Consider the following 25,514-nt stretch of genomic DNA (forward strand, 5'->3'; position numbering starts at 1 on the left):
AACAAATTGATATAATAACTCCCATCTTAATCTAGAAAAGGTAAGGTGACTTGGTAGCTTAACAGTTTCCATCTTTTCCAGACTGTTTTTTTTTTTTTTAAGATTTTATTTATTTATTTGACAGAAAGAGACACAGCGAGAGAGAACACAAGCAGGGGGAATGCGAGAGGGAGAAGCAGGCCCCCCACCAAGCAGGGAGCCCGATGCGGGGCTCGATCCCAGGACCCTGGGATCATAACCCGAGCTAAAGGCAGACGCTTAACGACTGAGCCACCCAGGTGCCCCCAGACTGTTTTTTTTAAAAAAACTGAGTAGGACTTTCCTTTACCCTTGGGGAAATTATTTCACCTGAAGATACTAACATGAAATGCCCGGAGAAAGTCAAAAGTAGACCACAAGTGTGCCAGGTGCTAATAAACCTCGGGACTACCCTCAGGCTCAGGTGAGTGATGTTCCAGCTTTGAAGTGCTGTCCTCAAAATTTCCTAAGTGCCCCATCCGGCGCCTCGAGACCAGCCAGGTTGGCAGTACTAGGGTATCCTGGAGCCAGCCTGCGTCCCATGTGTCTTATTTAGCGGGCGCCTGGGTAGCTTAGTCAGTTAAGCGTCTGAGTTTGATCTCAACTCAGGTCTTGATCTCAGGGTCTTGAGTTCAAGCCCTGTGTTGGAGCCTACTTAAAAAAAAAAAAAAATTGTCCCCACCCCATGTATGTCTTATTTAGGAAGCACTTTTTTTTTTTTTTGATCTTTCAGTATTTCTTTCTTTTTTTTAATTTTATTTTAATTATGTTATGTTAATCACCATACATTAGAAATTTTCCAAAATATCCTTCTAGGGCCCAGGACTAGCCAGAAGAGCAGAGCCATCCAGGTGGGGCTAAGCTTAGACAGGAACCCGTGTGGCTCCTGGTCTTTGGATGTCCCTTTTTTGAGAGCTCTTCCCCTCCATCCTTATCCATACATTCAACAAGATGTTGCTTATCAACATGGGACTCAAGCCGATGGGATGTCCTGGCGAGCAGATAGATCCTTTCTGCTGGCCGTCACAGTATATTTGCTGCCTGACTGAGCTGACAGAATGTTGGTGACAGGATGATTTGAGGTGGCCCTCATGTCAGACACCGCATGTGGTCAGGGCTCCAGGCTATCGAAGGTCGCTCTTACCCTCGGGCTAAAGCGTGTGTGTGGACCTGCCTCCCTTCAACACGACTGGAGCGTGGCTGAGGAGGCAACAAGGGAATTTACAGTAGACTCCAGTGCTGGCCCCTCAGGTGGTCACCTCACCCCCTGCAGCCTCTGTAGCACATGTTTGGCAGTCCTCTGCGGCTAGGCCTGGCCCTTACAAAGGCTTTGGAGAATCTCACTCCACGACACAAACAGACCTTTGCAGCAGATCTCATGCCCCCATGAGGTAACTTCCTACTCTTTCAGGCCAGTCTTCAGCTGGATGGATACTCCTTGGGAGACTGGGACCGCCCTTCTGGCTCTGCCCACTGGCTTCTCACCTGTCCTGCCCGCACGTGGGGGTGTGTGGAAGGCAGGGTAGAGTCGGTATGGAAAGAAATCACATTCTAGGAATGCAATGATTACAGCATAAGGAGTCCAAGAGAAGACAGACACAGAAGGAAAATACATTGATGTACGTTTGTGCTATAAAATTCTGAATGGCAGACATGAAGTATCATTCACACTTTTCTTAATATTCTGGGTAAGACTTGCATCTGTGGCCATCATTAACAAGAGCAGTAACGATTTTTGAGAGTTCTTAGAAGCCAGTGTTCACAGGTCGTATGATAGATTGCAGACTGGCGGAGTCATTAAGGAAATGGTGTTAGGGAACGGCAGAGGCAAAGAAATCTACGTTGTTTCAGTACAGACAGGTTGCAAAGAGTCCTGGCTTTATTAATAATAACAATATTGCTACCTTTTCCTCATGGCGGGTGATGTACAATTATTCAGGAACAATGCACTTAAATAATAAAGAATGTACACAGATGGTACCTGGACACTCTAAAGAATCTTCACATGTACTGATTGGACACTAGACAACTCTATTAGTATCTTCCTCTACCCATTTTTCTAAATCTTCATTTATAAGTGTTTATACCTTCTATGGGCCTATGAATTTTGCAATTTGCCTTTTCATCAAAGTGTTTATATAGGGAGGAGCCCTGCAAAAAATAACTCACCTGGAAACTCTAAAGAAGATAGCCCTGGATAATCTTGTTCTAGAAGCATCCCATCCGGTTTTGAACTGCCATGGTCTGTTTTACCGAACAACTGAGGAAGAGAAAAGCCCTGTGTTAGCCCTCTGGCAGGATACAGCCAACTATTGATTTTGGCTGTGCAGTCACAAACAAGGAAGTAAGACATAGAGAGAAATCTCACAGGAATGGCAGCACTAAAAAGGTAGCTAATACCATTGCAGGAAGACCTCACTGCAAAGGGCTACTGATTTCAATTACATTGAATCTTTAAATCAATTCAAAGTAAATCGACATGTCAATAATCCTGAGTCTTTCCATCCACAAATACTGCATCTCTGTTTATTTAGGTCTTCTTTAACTTGAGCGATGCTTTGTAGTTTTCGTTATAAGGGTCTTATATACCTTTAGTATTTTGATATCAAAATAATTTTTGATGCTACTCTAATCAGAATTGATATTTTATTCCTTTTCCAATTGTTCATTGCTTTTAGTTTCTCTATTGCTACATAACAAGCCACTCCAAAAATTAGTTGCTTGAAATAAAAATAATCATTTAGCATCTCATGGTTTCTGTGGACCAGGAATTTAGATTAAGGCACAGCGAGGATGGCTTGTCTCTACGTCTCTGTATGTGGGTCTTTAGCTGAGGACTCAAAGACTGGGGGGCTGAAATCTATGATAGCGTAACTGAAGCTAGAGAATACACTTCCAAGTTGACTCACTTACATGGTTGACAAGGTGGTGCCAGCAAGTTGGTTCTCCTCTCCTTGGGCCTCTCCGCAGGACTGCTCAAGTAACGTCATGACGAGGTGCCTGGCTCCCCGCAGACCAAGTGATCCAAAAGAACAAGGCAGAGGTAGCACTGCCTATTATGACCTAGTGTCAGAAGTCATACATTGTCACTTCCACCACATTCTATTCATTATAAGCACATTATTATGATCAGCCCACACACAAGGAAAGGAAATTAGAATCTATCTTTTAAATGGAAGAATATCAAAGAATATATGAAAATTTTAAAACCATCACAATACAGAAATATAATTTATTTGTATATTTACTGTGTATCCTGGGACTTTTCTAAATTCACTTGTCAGTTCTAACAGCTTCTTTGTAGATTTCTTGGGATTTTTCTGTGTACATAATTGTGCCATCTCTGAGTAAAGGCAGTTTTACTTCTTCCTTCCCTTGTATGTCTTTGTTTTCTTGAATGATTGCACTTATAAGACCTCCAGCACAGTGTTGACTAGAAGTGGCATGAAAATCCTTTGCTAGTTCCTGATCTTAGGGGAGAAGTATTCAGTGTTTCACCATAAAGTATGAGGTTTGTTGTAGGTGTTTGGAGATACCCTTTATAAGTTTAAAGAGGATCCCCTCCCTTCCTATTTTGTTTAATGTTTTTGCTTAACGCATTTTTGTGAAATTCTCAGCTTCTATTAAAATGATCATATGATCTTTCTCCTTTATTAATATGGTGAGTTCCATGGGTTGACTTTCAGATGTGAAGCCAACTTGGCATTCCAGGGATTAATCCCATTTAGTCATATTATTCTTTTTATTTATTTTTTATTCAACTTACTAATATTTGGTTAAGAATGTTTTCATTTATTTTTTTAAGATTTTATTTATTTATTTTTAAAGATTTTATTTATTTATTTGACAGAGAGAGACACAGCGAGAGAGGGAACACAAGCAGGGGGAGTGGGAGAGGGAGAAGCAGGCTTCCCGCTAAGTAGAGAGCCCGATGCGGGGCTCGATCCCAGGACCCTGGGATCATGACCTGAGCCGAAGGCAGACGCTTAACGACTGAGCCACCCAGGCGTCCCGGAATGTTTTCATTTATATTCATGAGAGATATTGGTCTATTGTTTCTTAGAATAGTTTTGGTGTCCTGGTATACCTGTCCTTATAACCTGAGTTTGGAATTACTTTTTTTTCTTCTGTGTTTTCTGAAAGAGTTTGTGTAGGACTGGTAATATTTTTTTTCCTCTTAAGCGTTTAATAGAATTCATCAATTAAGCCATTTAGACATGGGTTTTTTGTTGGAAAGTTTTTAACTATGAACTCAATTTCTTTCATTGATACAGAACTATTCAGGTTTTCTAATTGTTCTTGAGCCAGTTTTAAAAATTTGTCTTTCAAAGAGTTTTTCATTTCTTTGAAGTTATCATGTTTATTGACATAAAGCTATTTATAATATTTTCTATGAGCCTTTCAATGTCTGTCTGTAGGATCTGTGGTTAAGTCCTTTTAATCATTCATGATACTAAATCTTCTTTTTTGTTATTCAGTCTAGCCAGAGGTGTGTCAATTTTACTGATATTTTCCAATAGCCAGATTTTATTTTCATTGATTTGTTTCCTATTGTTTGTTCATTTTCCCTCCTCAGTGATTTCCATTCTTATCTTTATCATTTTTTCCCATACTTTTCACTTAACTTTTTTTTTCTAACTTCCTGAGGTAGAATCCTAGGTAATTTATCTTTCTTGCTTTCTACTATAAGAAAATAAAATTATAAATTTGCTTCTAAGCACTCCTTTCAGTGCATCTGACAGATTTTGGTGTGTTTTGTTTCCATTTCCATTCAGTTTAGAATATTTTATGATTTCTCACATGATTTCTTTAATCCATGATTCACTTGGAAGTGTCTTGTTTGATTTCCAAAAATTGGGAGACTTTCCAGATATCTTTGTCTTTTTTTTTCTTACTCAATTCTGTTATGAGTAAGCTGTCTTTCCTTTGAGCTTTCCTGGTACCCAATGCATGATTTCTTCAGAGCCCATATTCATATTCCGTATTCATTTATTCCACATTCTCCTGATGCACCAGCACATAGCCTTGCAATGATGGTAATTACTGAATAAATATTTATGGAAGCAAAGAAGGAAGAAAGAAAGAAAAAAAAGAGAAGGGGAATTAAAAAGAAAAGGAGGGATGCAGATAATGGATGACGCACTCCTGTGTGGACATGGCAGGAACTGCAAGGGGGACAGAGGGGTAAACAAAATGAAAGGTGGAGGTGAGGGCTGCCTGAGGCATCATCTTCTCACTGCATACTGCTCTCTCTTACAACTTGAGTTTGAAAACAGGAATCCAAGATGGTAAAGAATTATTACCGAGACATTTCAGATGCAATGCTGTATGTTCAGCCCAGAGGTTGGACCTCGAAGCTACTCCTCTTTAGCCATCCTGATTACAAATGACTTGAACTTAACTAGTTTTATGGGATTTAGGCAGCAAATTTTAAATAAATTGCTATAAACTTGTTTGTGCTCAACTTGTTCTTGAAATTAAAAAAAAAAAACAACACAAAAAACCCCCAGCATTTATTTCCTATTTATGTGCCTGCCACTGGGACTGACACTAAGCTAAACATTTGGTATGTGTGATGTCAATTAATTTTCATGAAAACCTCACAAGGAGGGTATCGTATGTGCATTTTCAAAAAAAAAAAAAAAAACAGGTTCAGAAAAGTTAAATAACATGCTCAAAATCACTAGACTCAGGGGTTGGGGACTGAGTTCAAACGATATATCAGACTCTAAATATCCCTTGTTGTTTGTTGCTGTTGTTGTTTCAGAAATGATTCAATTTGCTTTTAAGTTAAAGGGTTAAGACTAAAAAAAGAGCTCCAAGCTCAAAGACCCTCGAAGCATGCCATGGGGGTGGAGCTCTTGCAGGGGAACAAAGCTGGAATGTATTCCAAGTGTTTTAAATGAGGATTCCAGTAACAATGATTCCTAAGAGGCTGAGTCTTCACGCTTAATTATCTGTAAGTGAGGTTCTCTGGAAGGCACTTAGGATGTCTCATCAAGCCTGCAGGTGCCCCTCCTTTGCATGACATCCAGGCATCCCATCACCTCCCCCACACACATATATACACACCCCTTAGACTTAAAGTTCCCAAGGAGCTTGCTAAAAATGCAAATTCCAAAGTGCCATCCATAGAAATTCTTATTCAGTTGGTCTGGGCTGGAGCGTGTGTAACAAACATGCTAGCAGGTGATTCTGACACACCGGATCCAAGCCCACCCACTGAGATGCTGGCAACTCTACTGGTCTGTAGCAAAGACTTTGCTCAGCCTTTTCTCCTATGAAGTTCAAATCCTTGAGAGTAGGTGCACAGGAAGAAGAAAGAAGAGTCTCCGAGCTCCAGAAAATGCAGTTGCCTCCCTCATAATCCATAATGTTATTACCTTCAAAGTCACAAAATTGCCTACTTCGTGTACTATAATTACTTTTACTAATTCCACGTTAGCTCTTTTATCTCAGATACTTTCATCGTCAAGCTGAAATATACACACTCTGCGAGTTAATACATGCCAAGATTTATGTTTTCTGCCTTTTGAAAAGTAGAACCAAGGGAGGAAAAAAATAAAAGTAGAACAAGAGCACCTGTTTCGAAGGATTATAGGTAGATTTTTACAGCACTTCGTTTCTGTTTTCTAAAGTACCTTTCTCTTGTTCTCTGCACCGTCCCGGGACACTGATGTCTTCCTTTGCCCAGGCCCCACCTGTCTCCCCCGATCCCTGGCTCAGGAAATTTCCTTCTTCTATCTTATAAATCTCACCTTACTTTCCATACTTGTCCTAAGGTGATTTTCCCCTACTCCACCCTGTTTAAACCTGCAACTCCCCGTGACTCACTCTGTTTTTCGTCGTTTCCACTGTATTCGCTCCATTGCGTGTCATTAAGTCTTGTTGCTATTTCCAAGACGACACATCTGTTCTCATCACGTTTGTTAGGGATAGGGTATAGTGGAAAAGGCATGTGTTGAGAGTCAGTCTTAGATTTATTCCTGAAAACACTGTTTATTAGCTTTAAATACCTGAGTATTTAAAAAAAAATAGCTCATCAAAGTGCCATGTTTGTGAAGATCAGATGATGGTGTCCATCCTTCTAAAGCAAGGTATTTGGTGTATGGCAGGTACACAGTCAGTGTGAGTCACCACTATCTTCTCTTTCTTCCTTAGATTTAACAGTTACTTATTGAGCACCTACTATGTCAAATCTTCTTGGTGCTGGAGTGAACAAGACAGAAAAAGGCCCTACCCTCATGGATCTTACATGCTATGGGATAGATGGAAAAGAAAACAGGAAACAAATTAATATAAAGCAAATAAGATGACAATTCCGTTATGGAAGAAAAACCAATTTCATGTTGATGTGGATGATAACAGAATGTTGATGAAATATAAAGCCGACTTCTTGATAGTCACTCTAAATAGTCTTTAAGAGACCTACTCATTCCTTTATGTGGACCACAGCAGGGTACTCAGTCTCCACAGTATGGGCTCCTGTGCTGAAGCACACGGTAGTATGAATCCTCCATGGATCACATTCCCACTGCAGGATTAGGCAGAAATGGGCTCAATAAATACTTCCTTGATTGAAGAATAATCACTGAAGGAGAAGTGGAGATTGATTGCCACCAGTTAGGATCTTGGCAGGAAGACAAGCAAATGCCACTCTGGAAGGTGGGAAGACGGAGTCCCTTGTTGAGCAGGCAAAATAAATGGCTGTAGGGTTTTGTGTCCTGGGATAACAGGGAGCCCCACAGGCCTCCCTTCCCAAGAGTGAGAGGAGAAGAGCCACCAGCTGCAGGCAGCCGCCATAGAGCAGGGGTTCTGATGGAGGCGCTGAGGGGAGCCGAGGGGAGCAGGGAGCAGCTCTTCCCTCAGCAGGTCTGAGGGAAGAGCTCCTGAGGAAATTCTCATATCGTCTCTGAACTGGGAATTACTGCACAGTGCTTGGGATATACTCTGTGTGTAGTACACCCTTACTGGCTGGTTGCCACACTGGCTCGGAGAAGGCAGACAGCCCAGCCCAGGCTGGTGCTCTCCACAGGGCAGAGAAGTGATACTGTCCCTCTTCAGTAGTGGGAAGAAGTTAAGCAGAAAGGCGGAGAGCATGGTACAAGGTTATTTTGCTTTTCGTTAAAAGAGGAAAGGAAGACCAGAGAGTTCCCCAAGGGTCATATCCACCTGTGTTAAAATCAAATGGCAGTAAGACCTTTGAAAACAAAATATGTTGTATAATTGGATTATTTTTATTATTGTATCAGTTTGCTTTTTCTGTATAAAAAATAACCTCCAAAACTTTGTGGCTAGAAATAATATGTGATTACTATTGCTTTTGAGTCCACAGGTCAGCTAAGTGGCTCTTTCTAGACACCTCAGCTACTCACGTTCATGCCTCTGTGGCTGTCTTTGGAGTGGGTGTGCGGCTCTTCTGAGGTTGGAAGAACTCCCTTGCACGCTTGGGGGTTGGCGGGCTAGAACTTGACCTTGGCTGAGATGGTTGGTCCTCCACGTGGCCTCTCACCTAGAGACCAGGCTCAGCTGGGCTTCTTTACAAGACAATACCAAGGTTCCAGGAGAGTAAGCAGAAGTGTGCAAGGTTTCTTGAGGCCTAGCCTAGGAATTGGCACATTCTGTTAGCTGAAGCAAGTTCCAAATCCAGCCCAGATTGAGGAGATGGGGAAACAGGCATCTTTTGATGGGAGATGCTGCAAGGTCACATTGCAGAGAATATGGAGGGTGGCGTGTGTGTGTGTGAAGAAATGCAGCACAGGCTATTTTTATAAACATGATCCATAGTCCTGATGCTGACTTGTGTGTTATTTACATTCTTGGTCAACACTGATTCTACTCTTTGGGGAAAAAATGAGGGCATTTGGTCTTTGGGGCTTTGCAGCTGCTAATTAATGCAATGTGGGAATGGGCGCAGTGTAAATGCACCTGATAGGACAATAAGGCTACATTTTTTCTGGTTTGTATTAAGCAATAGGTCTAAATGGCATCAGAGGGTAGTGGTCTCTGTTGTGATTTTGTGATTTTGTGATTCAAGTGATTTGTTTTAAGTCTTGAGATTTATTAACTGTCAGGGTTCCCTTTTATTTCTTAATTAAATTCGGCAATGAACTTACTATGAAATGTTATTTGCAGGCTGGCCTTCATACTTGAGTGTTTCACTTCCTCCTGATCTAAAATTGTCTGCCTTTCAAAGCTGCTAATGACAGATAAAAGCAAGAATATAATTTGACACTGCCAAAGAACCTTTGTTTCTCTTGTAATGTTTCAGGACTTTGTCCCCATTCGGCCTTTTCCTTTTTATTTCATCTTAAACTCTAAACTGTAGAATTAACCATCTTGACTAGAGTTGTTTTGCAAGCCAATTCATTCTCTTTGTTCCAGAACTCTGGGTGGCCTACATTTTTCCATCTGTAATAAACAGTCTTGCTCTTGGATGAACCACGGCTCCTTACATAGTAGTAGTCACTCACATATTAAAGAACGCCTGCCCTCTTGTGTTCATAGAGGTTGCTACAAGGAGTGAATTAGCAAGTTTATTATGACAGAAATACGACGTTCCACTCCAGGGATATCTTCCACCGGGGAGCTTGCCCAAGGCAGCCAAATGTGGTTGTACAGTTTGAACACTGCAAAATGACCCCAGCCCGAGAGGTGAATGAAAGGTCATTGAAATCCATCCCACACTTTGCTTGTGAAGCCATGCATCCAATGTCCGGGCTGTATCTTCCAAGAGGAGTTGCCCATGAAAATTTCACTCAAGGGTGCCATCCACTCATCAAGCCTTACTTATCCCACTGGGAATGTGCAACCTTCTGTCATTTATACAAACTTCTGATAGGCCAATGACAGCCTTGTGGAGGTTCATTATGAGTTGGTTGGACACTACCCTTATCATGGAACTTTCCTACTCAGTAATTTCCAGAAATTAAAATTACACAGTTAGCGCTTCATGACATCACTTAGTCCCAGGTTATCAGAGGAAGGGAATAAGGAACAGAGAGATAAAATAAGAAGTGCCAAATCTGTTAGTTGCAGTGCAGGGAACAAAAATGCAGGCTTTCTGACTCCCACTGCGGCTCTGCGGTCTTAGCTTTAGCTTCAGGAGATCCCATTATTTGATAGCACCCCACCTATTCCTACCAGGCCTAGAGGAGACGCACAATAGTTTGTTCGTTGAATGAATAAATGAATGACTGTCCAACTATATTTTCTTTTCTTTTTATTTTAATTCCAGTGTGTTAACATGAAGTGTTCTATTAGTTTCAGGTGTACAATATAGTGATTCAACAATTCTATGCATTACTCAGTGCTCGTCACAAGGAAAGAATCCCGACCACCTCTTTCACCCATCCCCCTCACCCACCTCCCCCCTGGGAACCATCTGTTTGTTCTCTATAATTAGGAATCTGGTTTTTGGTTTCTCTCTTTTTTTCCCTTTGTTCATTTGTTCTCTTTCTTAAATTTCACATATAAGTGAAATCACATGGTATTTGTCTTTCTCTGACCTAATTTCGCTTAGCATTATACTCTCTAGCTCCATTCATGTCGTTGCAAATGGCAAATTCATTCTTTCTGATGGCTGAGTCATATCCCACTGTATGTACACACCACCTCTTCCTTGCCCATCCTCTATCGATGAGCACTTGGGGTGCTTCCATAATATGGCTATTGTAGATAATGCTGCAATAAACAGGGGTGCATGTTTCCCTTCGAATTGGTATTTTCATATTCTTTGTGTAACTATTCTGTAGTGCGATTCTTAGATCATAGGGTAGTTCTATTTTTAACTTTCTGAGGACTGTCCATACTGTCTTCCACATTGGCTGCACCAGTTTGCATTCCCCCCAACAGTGCACAAGGAAGGGTTCCTTTTTCTCCACATCCTCAATAATAGTTGCTGTTTCTTGAGTTTTTGATTTTAACCATTTTGACAGGTGTGAGGTGGTATCTCCTTGTAGTTTTAATTTGCATTTCCCTGATGATGAGTGATGTTGAGCATCTTTTCATGTGTCTGTTGGCCATCTTGATGCCTTCTTTGGCCAACTCTATTTTCTAATGTTTCTTTCCTTCCGCCTCCCCAAACTTCCAATCTCCTATGCCACATCTATTCCTGCTGTACATCTTTGTTCATACCTGTGCTGCTCACTGCTCTCTACCTAGTCAACCTTTTTTTTTAAGATTTTATTTATTTTTGAGAGTGAGTTTGGGGAGGAGCAGAGGGGGAGGGAGAGGGAGGGGAAAAGAATCTCCTGCAGAGCCCATGCTAAGCACAGAGCCCCACATGGGCTTTATCTCACAACTATGAGATTATGACCTAAGCCAAAACCAAGAGTCGGTCACTTAGCTGACTGAGCCCCCAGGTCTCCCCTAGTCAGCTCTTACACAAGCTTCCTGACTCAGTTCCAGGTCTGCTTCCTCCATGAAGCTTTCCTCCTCCAGCCTTCATTAAGCCAGAAGAAGGAGAGCCATGAAGGCTGAGCATAGGGGTTCACACTTAGTGGAAAGAGTGCTGGACTGGGTCAAGCTGGCTGTATGGTCCTGGACAGGTGCCCTCACCTCTCTGAGCCTCATCTTATTCTTCGTGAACACAAAAGCTTCAGATCCATTGGTGTTTCTCCAGGTGTGGCCTGCACGGTGCTGGTGAGGTGGTATTAGGTGGTCCGTGGGCAAGTAATTTTTGCATGTTAGTAAACATGTGTTTGTTTTATTAATGTGTTTCCTGAGGAAAAAAAGCCAAAACATGGTGTAAGTTGGGGAAGCTCCTCTGGTAAGTGTAGATGTTTTTCCTCTTTCTAAAGATCCGATAGACTCATTATGTAAAATTTGAGAAATACAGAAAAGTAGAAAGAGAAGAAAGAGGACATCCCTAATCTTATTATCCAGCCATGAACCCTGTTAGTACCCCTCCCTAACTACAAGTTCTCCTGCAAAATCCTAGTTAGTGGGGATCTATTTCTGTTTATCATTTTGGAAAATTGGAATAGTCCTGATTTAAGATATTTTTAGTGTCCAAATTATAAAACCAAAAAATATCAATAGAGAATCTAGGGTCAGAGGTCCACTGGCACGTTTTATAAGCAGCTGCTAAGTAAGCACACAGAGGTGAGCCCAAACCAGGAGAGGCTACTGCAGATCAAGGATCAAGTATCAATAACTGATACTCTTTGCAAAATGCATTGTGTATGCAAAGCTCTACACCAATAATGTTGGTTGAATATACCAGCTATATGTATACTGATTTGTATAACTGTCTCTCCTGTAGGGTTTTTGGAGTCTCTGGATGACTTTTACATTCTTAGCAGTGGTTTGATATTGCTACAGACCACAAACAGCGTGTATAATAAAACCCTACTAAAGCTTGTGGTACCCCAGTCTCTCCTCGCATGGCAAAGAGTTCGTGTGGCCAATATGATGGCAAATGATGGAAGGCAGTGGGCAGAGATCTTTTCAAACTACAACTCTGGTAAGTGGCCCGGCAGGATAGCTCTTAGGCAGGTACGTATGTTTAGGTTTCGAGTTAACCAGTAGAGCCATACCCATACCCTACTTCATGTCTCCCAATATTTCAGGCACCTATAACAATCAATACATGGTCCTGGACCTGAAGAAGGTAAAGCCGAAGTACAGCCTTGACGCCGGCACTCTCTACATTGTGGAGCAAATTCCTACATATGTAGAATATTCTGACCAAACTGAGGTTCTACGGAGAGGTACTGTCTTTATGCTAGAAGTCTGGAAATCTGATGAGTCTGTGAGTGTGTATACATGTGCTGGGGAACGTGTGGTATGGGACTATATGATGGGGTCGGGGATGGGGGTTGAATGGTGGGGAAGAAAGGATGAGAAAGCCATTGCTAGCTACACTGGGAAAGAATTCCCAGCTTCAGCACAACATGTAAAATCTGCACCTCAAACTCTTATAGGACATTGTATAGTTGGGGACAAATCCAGGCCTTTATAGTCTTAGGACTTCTCATAGCTCTAATATTACCTTCATTCCTGGGTTCCTGGGTAAAGCTTTTAGTCAACTTCAGCAAATATTTACAAAAGTGCTTCCTTGGCCCAGGGAGGGAACTGGAAAAGCATGGCTGCTGGTACAAAATCCCCGACCTTGAGAAACAGTCTAGTGAGGAAGCAAGGCACATAAACAGCCATTAGAACCCAGAAAGGGAAGAGCCGTCATAACGTCTGCAGCACCAAGCCCAGGGGGGGCTGTGGTCAGTGGGAGGATCAGAGAAGGCAGGTCTGGAGGGCAAGACCAGAGCCCCGACATTTGAAGCACCACCTTGATTTGAGTCTCTGCTCCTCAAAATCTCAGGCAAATGATCCACTCTCGCCAAGCTCACTTTCTCCATCTGTAAAACACGACAGTAGGGGTACAAGGTCCACAATCACTTATCTGTAATTTTGAAATCTCAAAAAATTTTTTTATTGTTCTTTCCTAGCAAACTTAGTAGTTTGACCTCCTTTTGGTAGCAAAAACTACCTGTTTGGTAGTTCGATAGACTTGAACTGTTTAGTCTTTATTTCCTCTCCTCCAGGGAGACTATACATTAGGCTACAGAAATTTCAATGCCTTTGATTATGAAGTGTTGCCCACAGAGACTGCAATGTCATATGTGATATGCACACCCCATTGCTGTTCTAAAACCTGCAAAACCCTGAGTTCTGAATTATCTGGCCTCCAAGAGATTTTGGATGTGGGAGTGTGGACCTTTGTAATTTCACAAAGTGGTCACGAGAGTGAATTGGGAGAATTCTTGTAAATTCTGGAGCACATTGGCTGACACAAAGCAAGCACTCTTAACCTTGCATCGATCATAGTGTTTGGCACACACAACATATGTGCATATTTCTTGAATAAATGAGAGTGAAGATGATGTCTGAGTGATGGTTAAAGGTCAAAAAAGAGCTCAGCAATTTGACAAGGGGACAAGGTCAAACAGATGGAGGCATGGAAACTGGTGTGACTGAGAGACTGTTAGCTCGAGATAGCTAGTGGAAGGGCTATGCAGTGGAAGGTGGTGGTGAGGGAAAAATATCAGCCTTTCTATCCTGCTAAGCAGTTTAGAAAATGGGAGTTTTTGAAAAGGGAGAAAAGACTGGGAGTCAGAGAGAGGGTAGGAGACTAATTAGGAAGCTACTGCAATAGATCAGCTGATAGATTAGCAGGAACAGAACCGAGGGCAGATACGGACCCCGGGAATCAGGGCCTGGTCCTCAGGCTCCGCGGTCCCCAGAGATTGTATAATGACGCCAACCAAATGCTCCTAACATGCAGAAAACAGTTCGTGAAGGTGGAAACTTCAGCTGCCCAGCCGATCAGATATCACGAAGTCAACAGAGAAGTCGAATCATTGACAGTCACTTGGTTAGGATGGCAGTTCAAAACTGAGAAGTCAGCTGTCTGATCTTGAAGGCTGGCCCATCCAGCTCGTAAGAGCCCGACAAAATTAGCAGCCTCAAGGGGGAGATGTGTGTTAAAGGGGACAGGCTATTCAAGGCCTTTTCTTCTTTGGACGGCCGCTAATTATGGAATGGCAGTCCAGTTCTTTGTCATCTTGTTCCTAGATGCCATAAAGAAATCTACCCTGAGACTAAAAAAAAAAAAAAAAAAATCTGATGCTGATCTGTCTGTAGTTATTTTGCCAGAGGTGGGAAGAACAGAGAGTTCAATTCATTGTCTACTATATACTAGGCACTCTTTTGGGCCTTTTACTTATGTTCTCTTGTTTGATCTTCATTAAGATACTTCCGGATAAGCAGCATTGTTACGATTTTACTGTAAGGAAAGAAAGGCTCAGAAAGGAAGAAATGTGATTTGCCCAAATACTTACATGATATCATCTAGCCATTATCATAAAAGACAGAAAGTTCCACAAACCTCCTAGAATTTGGAAGCAGCTGTGGTATATTGCTGGAAGCCCTTGGTCAGAAGGGAGGCATTGTACATCTCTGAACCTCTGTTTCTTTCTTTATAAGGAGGGATGGTAATGCTTATATACATAATTAGGTTGTTGTGAGATTATGTAAGATACTCTAAATGTTTTTGTAAATCATGAAGCTTTATGGAAAATGTGATGTGTAAAGCAGCCATTTTGATTATTCATTTGAGCTGCATTCATATAAAGAGAAGTATAATAATTATAATAGTTAATATTCATCTAATGCTTACCAAGCATAATGATTACCAAGGGGATCCTATAAAACAGTCAAAAGGGAGAAAGGCAGACAAAGGCCAAGACAATATGGAGGATGGGAAATAAACCCTGAATGGTGGAAGAGTCCCTGCGTTGACTAACTGTCCTATAGACAATAGCCCAGGCCACTGGAATCTGGGCTGTTCCCGAAATATTGATTGTACCAGAGCTGTGTCACATGTCTGACACTTAGTGATGAATGTGCTCTATGGACTTGGCACATTATGAAGCTGGGGATGAAGCTAAGCCTTAAGGAATGCTTACAAAAAGAAGTTAAAGCCTGCTGGAACCTTAAAGATCATCTCCGGTCTCTTCAAATTATGGATTCTTCCTTCTCCTTTCCCTGTTAAAAAGAGAAAATAAAGTGAGGTTAACTGCCTAAGACCTGGTGATTCAGCCTTGAGCCTAGAATTCAGGTTTTCTGAACTCTAGGTACTATATTCTTCCACTGTCCCATGATTAGCACCTGGCCTGTTCCGTTAGGGCCACACTGTGAAACTATCTCGGCATTTCAGGAACCAGGTTCACTTAAACCAGCTCCTCAGACCGCTCTGTGTTACACTTCATTTTGTTATCCAGATCATAAGGTTATTTTCTGGTTAATAGATTGCTTTAAGAATTTTGGGTGAAGGGACGCCTGGGTGGCTCAGTCCAAAAGCGCCTGCCTTTGGCTCAACATCATAATCCCAGGGTCCTGGGATGGAGCCCCGCATTGGGCTCCTTGCTCAGTGGGGAGCCTGCTTCTCCCTCTGCCCCCGCTGCTCCCCCTGCTTGTACTCTCTCACTGACAAATAAATAAATAAAATATTTAAAAAAAGAATTTTGGGTGAAAACCAAAGAATTCTGATGCTCTTCTTTCCCTTATGGAATCATCTAGAGGTATACTGATTCTGTACATTTAAAAGGATCAGTTTGAAGGCCAGCGTTCACATTCAAAGCTTTATTTTCTTTATAATATCATTTTGCAATCACACACCTGTGCCGATTTTCAAAAGAAACCATCATTAATAATATTTCTTTTGTCCCATTTCTCTTTTCTGTCTCCCTGTCAATCTCACCCTTCCTTCCTTCCATCCTAAATCAGGATATTGGCCCTCCTACAACATTCCTTTCCATGAAAAAATCTACAGCTGGAGTGGCTATCCAATGCTAGTTCAGAAGCTGGGTTTGGAGTACTCCTATGATATGGCTTCACGAGCCAAAATCTTCCGGCGTGACCAAGGGGACGTGACTGATATGGCATCCATGAAATATATCATGCGATACAACAGTACGTAGCACATTTCTCAAGAATCATTCCTCAAAACTTTTCTTCCGCATGGATAAAGAATCCATGTATGTTTTCCCACGTTAAGAATCCATCTCAGTACTAGAAGGAATTATAAGAAGTTAAGTTTTTAGTATTCAATCAATACTATACATATTTTATACTCAACAGATAGAATTTTGTCTTTTATAAAATGACATGGAAGAAGATTCTACAGACTTTTTTCACTGAAAAAAACAATATATAAAACACAGAGGCAATAACCCATACAGAGTATTTTCTTTTTACCACTCCCCCTCAACCCTAACACAGGTTTTCTTCCAAGGACAGAAGCAGCTAATAAAACAAAAATTTTATTCACAAATACTTTATTTTTGATGAACAGTATCAATTTTGTATTTATTTTGTAGAAAAATAGTGATGCACATTTATCCTTTATTCTGTCTTCCATCCACTCTCACTGTGCAAGTTTCTTGAGAGCGGCTGGGTCAGTGAGGCCACTGGGGTGGACTCTCTTGATTATCTAGACTTGAACAGGTCCAGAGGCTTCCTGTGGGCAGGTGTATCTCAGAACAACCAGTACTCACCCTCTTCCCCATCACTGTTTCCTCCTAGATTATAAGAAGGATCCTTACAGTAAGGGCGATCCCTGCAATACCATCTGCTGCCGTGAAGACCTGAACTCACTTAACCCAAGTCCTGGAGGTTGCTATGACACAAAGGTAACATGCGAATTGGCTTTTGAATTTAATTTTTACCTGCACGTAGGCCTATCCAAAGGCAAAGCTGCAGAGATTTTTGTGGCATAAGACACAATATTGTCTCTGACCATAAGTTCAATTCAGGAATCAGCTTTTGCAGATTCTGGTAGTAGGTCTCATTGCCTAACTTTAATGCCCTGCCCTGCCACTTAATAGAAAATTCCATAATCTTGGAATATTTGTTTCCTTATCTGTAAGATGGACATAACAGTACTTGCCTTATAGGATTGTTGTGAAGAATATTTAGTATTGATGTTGTGTTATTTGTAAATGTACACCATGATGATGATGATGATGATGATCATGATCATGATGTTGATGTCTTAAGTTTTATCAGACTAGCCCAAAGTCCAAAGAACCTATTATTGGAAGCAGTGTGATTTCACATTAAGCAGGAACTGAATTTAGCTGAGGGAACAGGTTTATTGGACAAGCACTAAAGGGTTTTCACCATCTTAGAATTATTAAGTGCTGTAATGCATCTCCTAATATAGGTAATAAATAGGTATTACTTACTTGCAGTGGTGGTCTGAAGCCAGCTCATAAGGGCTTGTGAGAATCAATTGTTAAAATCCGTTGACATCATGTGGATAGCTTGAAATCAGCCATGGAGGAGTATTTACACCATGCAAATCAGCAAACACTACAAATCAGGGTCTTTTTTTCCTCTCAAGAGAGCTGATCATTAAAAACTTTCCTGCACACTACTGGATTTGGGGTGTCCGAGGGTATGAGTTAGCCATTTGGTTGGTGGAAAAGAATCATTCTACCACGTCCTTTTGCACTCCTGGTTTGGGCTTGTCTTTTTGTTTGCACTTTCAATCCTAAATTCTGGGAGAAATCTGTTAGAAGTGGAGTTAACTGTTAAGAATGCTGATCCCCCTACACATAATTTTTTCTATCAGCCTAATGCCTAAACAGAAGATGCTTTAGAATAGTCTAGTTCCTACTCAAGCTACTTTTTAGCCATGATACCAAAGTGCTAGCTTTAACAAGTCCCAATATGTTGTGTAAAGTAAAATTCTGTGGGTGTAGAAAGCCTGACACCCATGAAACCCCAGTGAGTGCTTATTTCTTATTAATGGTATTTGCAAACATTCAGTAGAGTGTGCAAGAAGTGTTCTAGCCATTCCCAGATACACAGAGAATGACCTCTGCCGCCTTACCGGAGAGAACCCAAGCCAACCTTCCACCTGCCGAGTTCTACTATCTTCTGGAGAGAGGAGTCTGCCAATTTGTCATCAAAAGAGTTTCTGTTGAAGGATACACTTACTATCATTTTCCTTGAGCCATTTTGAATATGTGGAAAATCAGAAGCTATGAGACGTCTTCTTTTTCCTCTGAGGTTAAGATTTGCTGCTATCCAGGGTTTAGGTGCTTTTGAGAACTCATGGACCTCGTTTTTGAATGTTGAGTTCCTTCTACTTTAAAACTCTTGTTACAGTCCTGATTAGTAACAACTTTTGCTGAAGAATATATCCTAGGCACTGCTGCAAGCATTTGCTCTCATTAATCCCCATGACAACTCTTCTATGAAGTATGGTTATTAAAACCCTTTCACAAATGAGAAAACGGAGTCCTATAGGGGTTATTTTTAAACAAGTTTTGGAGCTAGAATTCTGAATATGGGCATTCTGACTCCAGATCTCAGAATTTGGCTATGTTAATGCACTTCTACTCAATTCACATCTGAATACCAAATGGTTATGGAAGAGCATGTTGTGGAAGCTTGCAAGATTTTATTTTAAAAGGGGGCTAATATTGCGACTTTGGAAAAAGAGGACCAAAAAAAAAAAAAAAAGGAAAAACAGGAATCTTGTTTTTTCCAAATGCTTTTCTAAAATGTCCCTCTCCTCTCGCTTTCCAGGTGGCAGACATCTACCTCGCATCCGAGTATACAGCCTATGCCATTAGTGGTCCCACAGTACAAGGTGGCCTCCCTGTTTTTCACTGGAGCCATTTCAACAAAACTCTCCACAAGGGCATGCCAGAGACCTATGACTTTGATTTTATTACCATGAAACCAATTTTGAAACGTGACATAAAATGAAGGAGGGAGTTGAGGGAATAGAAGGTTGCAAATAAGATTCCAAAGGCACTATTTTAGCTATGTTTTTCCATTCAGAATTAGTCTTAATAAAGTATATTAAATTCAGCCTGTCACTTTCATTTTCTGTTGATTTTGTAGTTTTTTTACAACATTCTCTATAGGGTGACACACTGTAGAAGAAAGAAGATACATAATAATACCTGGCTTTAGCATACAAGTTCATATACAAGATGGTATGGCAGAAACTACTCACCCAGATCCATATTCTCCTTTCACATCTGGCCACATGGACCTCATCTCCCATGTTCCCCTAGATAGCTGTGCCATGTGATAGGGTTTTTGCCCAAGGAATCTGATGACACTAGTGTGTCACTTCCAGGCCTGGCCCCTAAGAACCTGTACTCTTCCATGCTTTTTATCCTTCCCCGGGCTGGATATACTTAATGATAAAGCCCTAGGGGATGGTAGAACTTCGTTTTCAAAGGAACCTCTAACAGAAATACAGTTAGTGATTCTTCCAGCCATTAACAAGCACCAGCTGAGTCTTTTCGTGGTACAGACTAGGCACACAATATAACCTTAATGTGGTCTCCCATCAGTTAAAAGTAGCATATCTAATCTGGGAGCAACTCTACTAACAACTCCTTCAAAGCTAGAGAATGATATGTTGTTTGAGTGCTGTGATACTGCCCAGTGGGTTAAATAAACCATATTATACAGTATAATGGGTGATTCTTAACAAGGTGAGAGACTTCCAAAAGCAACACAAGGGCTGAGAATAACTAGAATGAATCAGAATACTCAAATGTTAAAAACCCAGTAGTTTATTTCAAAGTATAAATTTCAGGCTTGCTGGACAAAATCCCACTACAGTTAACACTTATACAGACACCACTCTACTGTACATTTAAAAAAGAAAAAAACCCCACAAAACCTTCAAAACCTAATAAAAATAGGGCAACTTGCTATAGCCCAGTTTGTATTAGACATTAGGAAGGTCTTACATTGTCTTATTATTTACACTTTCAACTGCAATAAAGAAAAATCAGGATGCAAGTTTCCTACAAAGGATTTATTTTTATATTTAATTTTGAAATAGCGGAGAAAATAATGAAGCCAGGATCCCCAAAAGGTGTTTGATTGCCCAGTTACCTTATTTACAAACAAAACTAAAAGAAAAACAACCCCCCACTCCCAGCATTTAAATATAAATGATGGGTACTTAGCTGACTCTAAAAGAAAAAAAAAAAAAAAACTTACGTAGCATGATAAAATGTTTGGAGAAGACAAAACATGTGTTTTATCATTCCTCCCCATTGGCTGGCTCAAGGGGAATGCATTTTAGCAATAAGATCTAAGTCTGCCACACTAACAAAAACACTTCATGAGATTGTTCTTTCTGTTTGTCCAAAAATGTTAAAAAGTGGGAGAGGGGCATCACTCAGTAAATAGTAAGGAAGGCAGAATCCTGCACTGATTTTAGGTAGAATTATTTTCAAGAATCCAATATTGGGGCATGGTTTTTCTGGAAATTAGAATAAAACAGGCCAACGACCGGTCAACAATGAAATTAAAATAACAAATAAATCATATGGTTCTGAAATAGCCCAAGAAGGAAGTTGGGGAGAACACTTGGAAGGTCTTTTCAGTACTCTAATGTGCTAAAATCACAGTGTACCAAAGAGAAGAGGATACCACAGGCATTATTTTGTTAATCTTGTACAGTACTGGAAAATCCATGGAACAAGGTAAATGCATATCATGCAATATTAACATTCACCTTGCTGCACAAATAATTTGGAAAATGTAAGCAAAAGAGCAAATGATAAAAACTAAGTTAACACTTACTCAATACAGTAAGAGAACTGTATAGTGCAGCCTGCCTAAGGAATTTTGCAGACAGATGTACCAAAAATTCTAAGCTCCTTGCTTTCGGTCATGTTTCCCAATTAAATCTTTCATTTACTATCCCAGAAATGGGGGTGGGCTGAGTGGGGAACACTCTCTGTGAGGCAAACGGCATCCCAATAAATATGCACTTTTCAAGGAAGAAAGCTGTATTCTTCAGTTCTCTCATGAACATCTACTGTGTTAAACAGTACACAGTATTCTGCATATTTTAAAGCAAGTCCAGGGAAACAGGGATATGGTTACCTCAGAAAGTTAACAGTTAACAAGAGATGTTGTCTTTGTATTTTATAAACTAGCTGGCAAGAACATAATTTTAAAAAGAGGTTTACTCACACTTAAAACAGGGTGAAAATCACTCTGACAAAGTGCAAAACATACAGCAACAAACATCACCATTACCTTCAAATGCCGTATGAACATCCTATATTTCAGGTGGAAATATCAGAAGCTTTTGGGATTTCCAATAAGGCAATACTTACACAAGTACTGTCAGGCTAAAACTGTTAACAAACTTGCATTCCCAAAATGGGATAATCAAACTTATTTGTAATACTTTGTGAAAAGGTACCATGGAGTATGAACTGCTACAATATAGTCTTGTAATCAGTAGCTATTTCTAGTTGAGTCCTCCATTCTCTCTCTCAAAAGAAACAAAGTCAGAGCTCATCAACAAAACCTGCCCAAAATAAATGCCTATAGTCCTAGCCTAGCACTTTTCAGTAAATTCAATATAGCTGTTGCCTATAAATCCCATGGCATGCTAATTTGAGGAAAGAATCTCCTAATATACACTTTCCTCAAATAATTACAGTCTCTCTTTGTACCTTCCTTCCACCATCTGGAATAAAAAAAGTTTTATTTTGCTGTAGTAAGTGTATTTTTAGGGTTACTATTTGAGAATTTTTTTTTTCTTTGACAGAAGACACACAATATAGGCTAAAATAATATTTTCATTCTACTGGGCTTTCTTCATCTGATTATATAATGCTATGAAAGCTTAAAAAAATGATTAGTGAATATAAATAAAAACATTCACCAAGGGAAGCTTTTCTAGGCTAGGTAAGCAAATTGTCATCACATGACCATAAAACCGGCCAATAAAGAACATTTTTAATTGAACACAGGCTTTCCATTCTGTAGACAGGAATGATCTTGAACACATAATCAACAATGCCACCACTGTGGGTAAAAACATATATACATGCAGATATAGATAGGTGTTCATATACGCTAGAAGATCATCAGTTTCTCCCTTTTTAAAATTTTCATTGGCATGACACTGACAACTTCTTTTACCATCATCATCAGTCCTAGAATGAGTAACATCTATGTGGTTGGTTGGCAAACTGGATTCATGAAAACTTTAATTCTCATTGTGGTCTCATTTTCTGAAAGTGAAAGGAAGGTTCTGGAGCACTTACATTTTGGCAATCTGTAGGCTTTCTTCAGCGTCAATCAAACTTCACACCTAATGTGACAGTATACTGTGAAGTCTCTAATGAGAGTTTCTTTACAGCTAGAATACTTCCCATTACAAGCCATCAAAGCTGCAAACAAAGCAGCATTAATAGAAGGGATAGCTCCCTCCTATAATCCCAAGAAAAATTAAAAATGTATTTATTTTGAGAAGGTAGGAATAGGAATTCAAATATGGTAAGGGAAGATGCCTTGAAAAACTATTTCATAAACTCCATGAATTTCTTTCAAACTATTCCCAACCATACTCTCATCCCCCAACTTACCCCATCTCTCCTGCCCTAAACTACCTACACTTGAACACCTACCTGATACCAGTAGAGCTGGCACTCATACTGAAAATCCATGATCTAAACAGAATTTGATTAACTCTGAACAGGAACAGAGACACATAGAAAGTATTATCTAATTGTTACATAAAATAACCCCAAAGGATATACTTTAAATTCTGTCCAAAGTTGACAGAGGGTAAATCAGACAAAACTTGGCACCATCAAAACAAAGTTAAAAGGTTAAAACAGAAAAAGATGACAGGAGAATAATAAGGAAATAAAGCTTTCCCTTTGATATTTTAGCTCATTATTTTGTGAATTTTACTACCTATGAAAGAATACTACGCTTTGGGTGATAAAGTGAACTAGCACTGCTTTCCTAATCTCTAACACAGTATGCAGTATAAATTCTAAAATATGTTTGAAGGACAATTTTCTTTACACTATGGTCTTTCTTCTCTTGGTCCGTTTTACACAGTTAATTTAAGTAGTGACCAAAGATAAAAGCACTTATGTTCTTAGAAGAAAAGAGCAGTCAAATTTTTAGAGTTAAATGTAGTGATGCCACTGGTAAGAATATACCTAAAAGCCTTAAGTTTAAAACTCACTTGAGGGGAATGTGCTATATTTAGTAGAGATGAAGGAGAAATGAAGGGCAAAAGTCTGAAAGAGAAGATCAACAATGGATAAATGGTCATGTTTACTTTAGTAGTTAATCTTTAAGGCACAAAATAAATGTAAGAGCCAGATTAGGAAAGAGGGGCCAAGGCAGATCTTTTTCACCTAATTAACAACCAAGCAAAGAAAAAAGATGAACAGATCCTTTCCTGTGTTCAAATTAACCTAGTTTAAACTATTTAACCATTTTGCTTTTTATTTCTTTCCTTGGGTTTTGTTTAGATTCATTTAGCTATGAACCTACAGATCCCTCAGAAGCAGAATCATGCCAGTTATATACCATACCTCGGATCCCTTGATCTACTTACTTTATACTTGAAGAGGGGTAAATGTGAGAATGGAAATGGGAGATTCCACTGCAGTAAACATATAAATAGGGAAAAACACACATAAACACCCACACATATTCCCCAGCCTTAAAACTAAAGCAAGGTGCACATTTACATTTCAAAACCCTGAAGCTTCAATTGTCCAGGAAAAGATTCTTGCTTTATGGGCTGTTTATTTTACTTCTGATTATAAACAAATGTAGTGTATATACACATCTGTCCAAGAAATCTTGCACAATGTGGCTTTTACAATGGATATCATGCACAAGATTAAAACAAGACCAAAAAGTGGAACTCGGAAAGAGGAAGAGATAAAGGCTCCTAGGTTTAACTGCTCTGGGAAGAAGAGATCACATCTGTTGACTGAGGATCACAGAAAGGTCCAAAACGTCCATAAATATCCTTGGCTCGTACTGCAAAGTAGTATTTGCTGCCAGATACAAACTGGGTGAGAGTGCATGCCATGGGCAAGGGAAGTGCCTTTACTTCTCCAATCTTCTTCCACTGTGAGGGCACTGTGGCACTGGGTTCCTCATGGTAAGCATAGAGATGGTAGCTGTCAACAGTGGCACAGCTTCGGTCTACCTCCAGGACACTCCATGACAGTACAATGCCATTTTGGCTCTGAACTCGTGCTAACTTCAAGTGTGGTTTCTGAGGCAGAGATGTGCTGGCAGCTTCTGGGGGCAGACGCTGTGGCTGTGGGGCTTCTGGTAAGGGTGCTGGGTGCACAGGGCGTGGGGGCTCCTAATAAAAGAAGAGTCATGTTGATTTAATAATGATCACAGAAAGGACTATTTCGGAATGCTAGAACTAAAACAACTCAGACATCATTTAAAGAGTTATCATTTTACATCAAGAATACTAAGAAATACCAATACTGTATCACATTTGGCTAGCTCTATTTGATTTGTGACCAATCATGCCATAAACAATATTGCTTGATTGCCTATTGATACTCCAATATACTTTCTACATCTAAAATACTAAGCTTTCCTTGGGAAAGGAAAGCCTTTGCTGATGGAAAATCATTTTGACAGAAACTAAAATAATCAACTATCTCTAACAAAATAATTTATGTTTAACTATCTATGCTATAGATTCTCATTTTAGAATAATATAACAGTTTTAAACATCATGTGTGACAGTCTACTATATGTATGTAATTTGAGTATTCAACTCTACTTTCATTTTTAAGCCATTTTTTCCACCTAAGGACAGTAGCATATCACAAATAAGCACATTTAAAGCTAAATGTACATATTATGTTCTTGGTCAATCTGCACAAAAAAGGTGATATTTAAGTTGGACTATGAAAGGTAAGATTTAGAAATGGAGAAATAGTGTGTAACCTTTTGGCCAACAGGTAAAGCATGAATAAGGGCATGGGGCTACAGGAAAGTAGAGGATTTATGGGTAAAAACAAGTATTAACTTTTACTAAGACATACGGCATATGAATAAGAAAAGACATTTGGAAAGGTAAAGGCCATATGATGAAAAAGCATGAATAGTAAGTGTATGAATTCAAACTGACTTGTTTCTAACAC

At 40.0% G+C, this 25,514-nt stretch overlaps 2 protein-coding genes and 1 long non-coding RNA gene across 8 annotated transcripts in view; 1 reads left to right on the forward strand and 2 right to left on the reverse strand.

Moving 5' to 3' along the window:
- LOC113921377 overlaps nt 1–3,093 on the reverse strand; it is a 67,737-nt gene extending 64,644 nt beyond the window's left edge. For both annotated transcript variants that reach the window (XR_003519660.2, XR_003519659.2), the window contains exons 1-2: nt 2,932–3,093; nt 2,188–2,278 (exon numbers count right to left, since the gene is read on the reverse strand). This is a non-coding gene — a long non-coding RNA (uncharacterized LOC113921377). The remainder of the gene's footprint in view (nt 1–2,187; nt 2,279–2,931) is intronic.
- The window catches only part of PLBD1 (phospholipase B domain containing 1), a 54,232-nt gene extending 34,828 nt beyond the window's left edge, over nt 1–19,404 (forward strand). Inside the window, exons 7-11 of the mRNA XM_027591880.2 lie at nt 12,284–12,484; nt 12,591–12,731; nt 16,306–16,491; nt 17,104–17,210; nt 19,117–19,404. Of these exons, the coding sequence (XP_027447681.1) occupies nt 12,284–12,484; nt 12,591–12,731; nt 16,306–16,491; nt 17,104–17,210; nt 19,117–19,299 (818 nt within the window). The 3' untranslated portion in view covers nt 19,300–19,404. The remainder of the gene's footprint in view (nt 1–12,283; nt 12,485–12,590; nt 12,732–16,305; nt 16,492–17,103; nt 17,211–19,116) is intronic.
- A 145-nt stretch (nt 19,405–19,549) lies between these two features.
- Nucleotides 19,550–25,514, reverse strand: part of LOC113921374 (activating transcription factor 7 interacting protein) — a 166,147-nt gene continuing 160,182 nt past the window's right edge. For all 5 annotated transcript variants that reach the window (XM_027591878.2, XM_027591877.2, XM_027591876.2 and 2 more), the window contains one exon: nt 19,550–24,712. In XM_027591878.2, coding sequence (XP_027447679.1) covers nt 24,293–24,712 — 420 coding nt within the window. In that variant the 3' untranslated portion in view covers nt 19,550–24,292. The remainder of the gene's footprint in view (nt 24,713–25,514) is intronic.

Source organism: Zalophus californianus, chromosome 9 (genome assembly GCF_009762305.2).
Source record: "Zalophus californianus isolate mZalCal1 chromosome 9, mZalCal1.pri.v2, whole genome shotgun sequence".
Lineage (NCBI taxonomy): Eukaryota > Metazoa > Chordata > Mammalia > Carnivora > Otariidae > Zalophus > Zalophus californianus.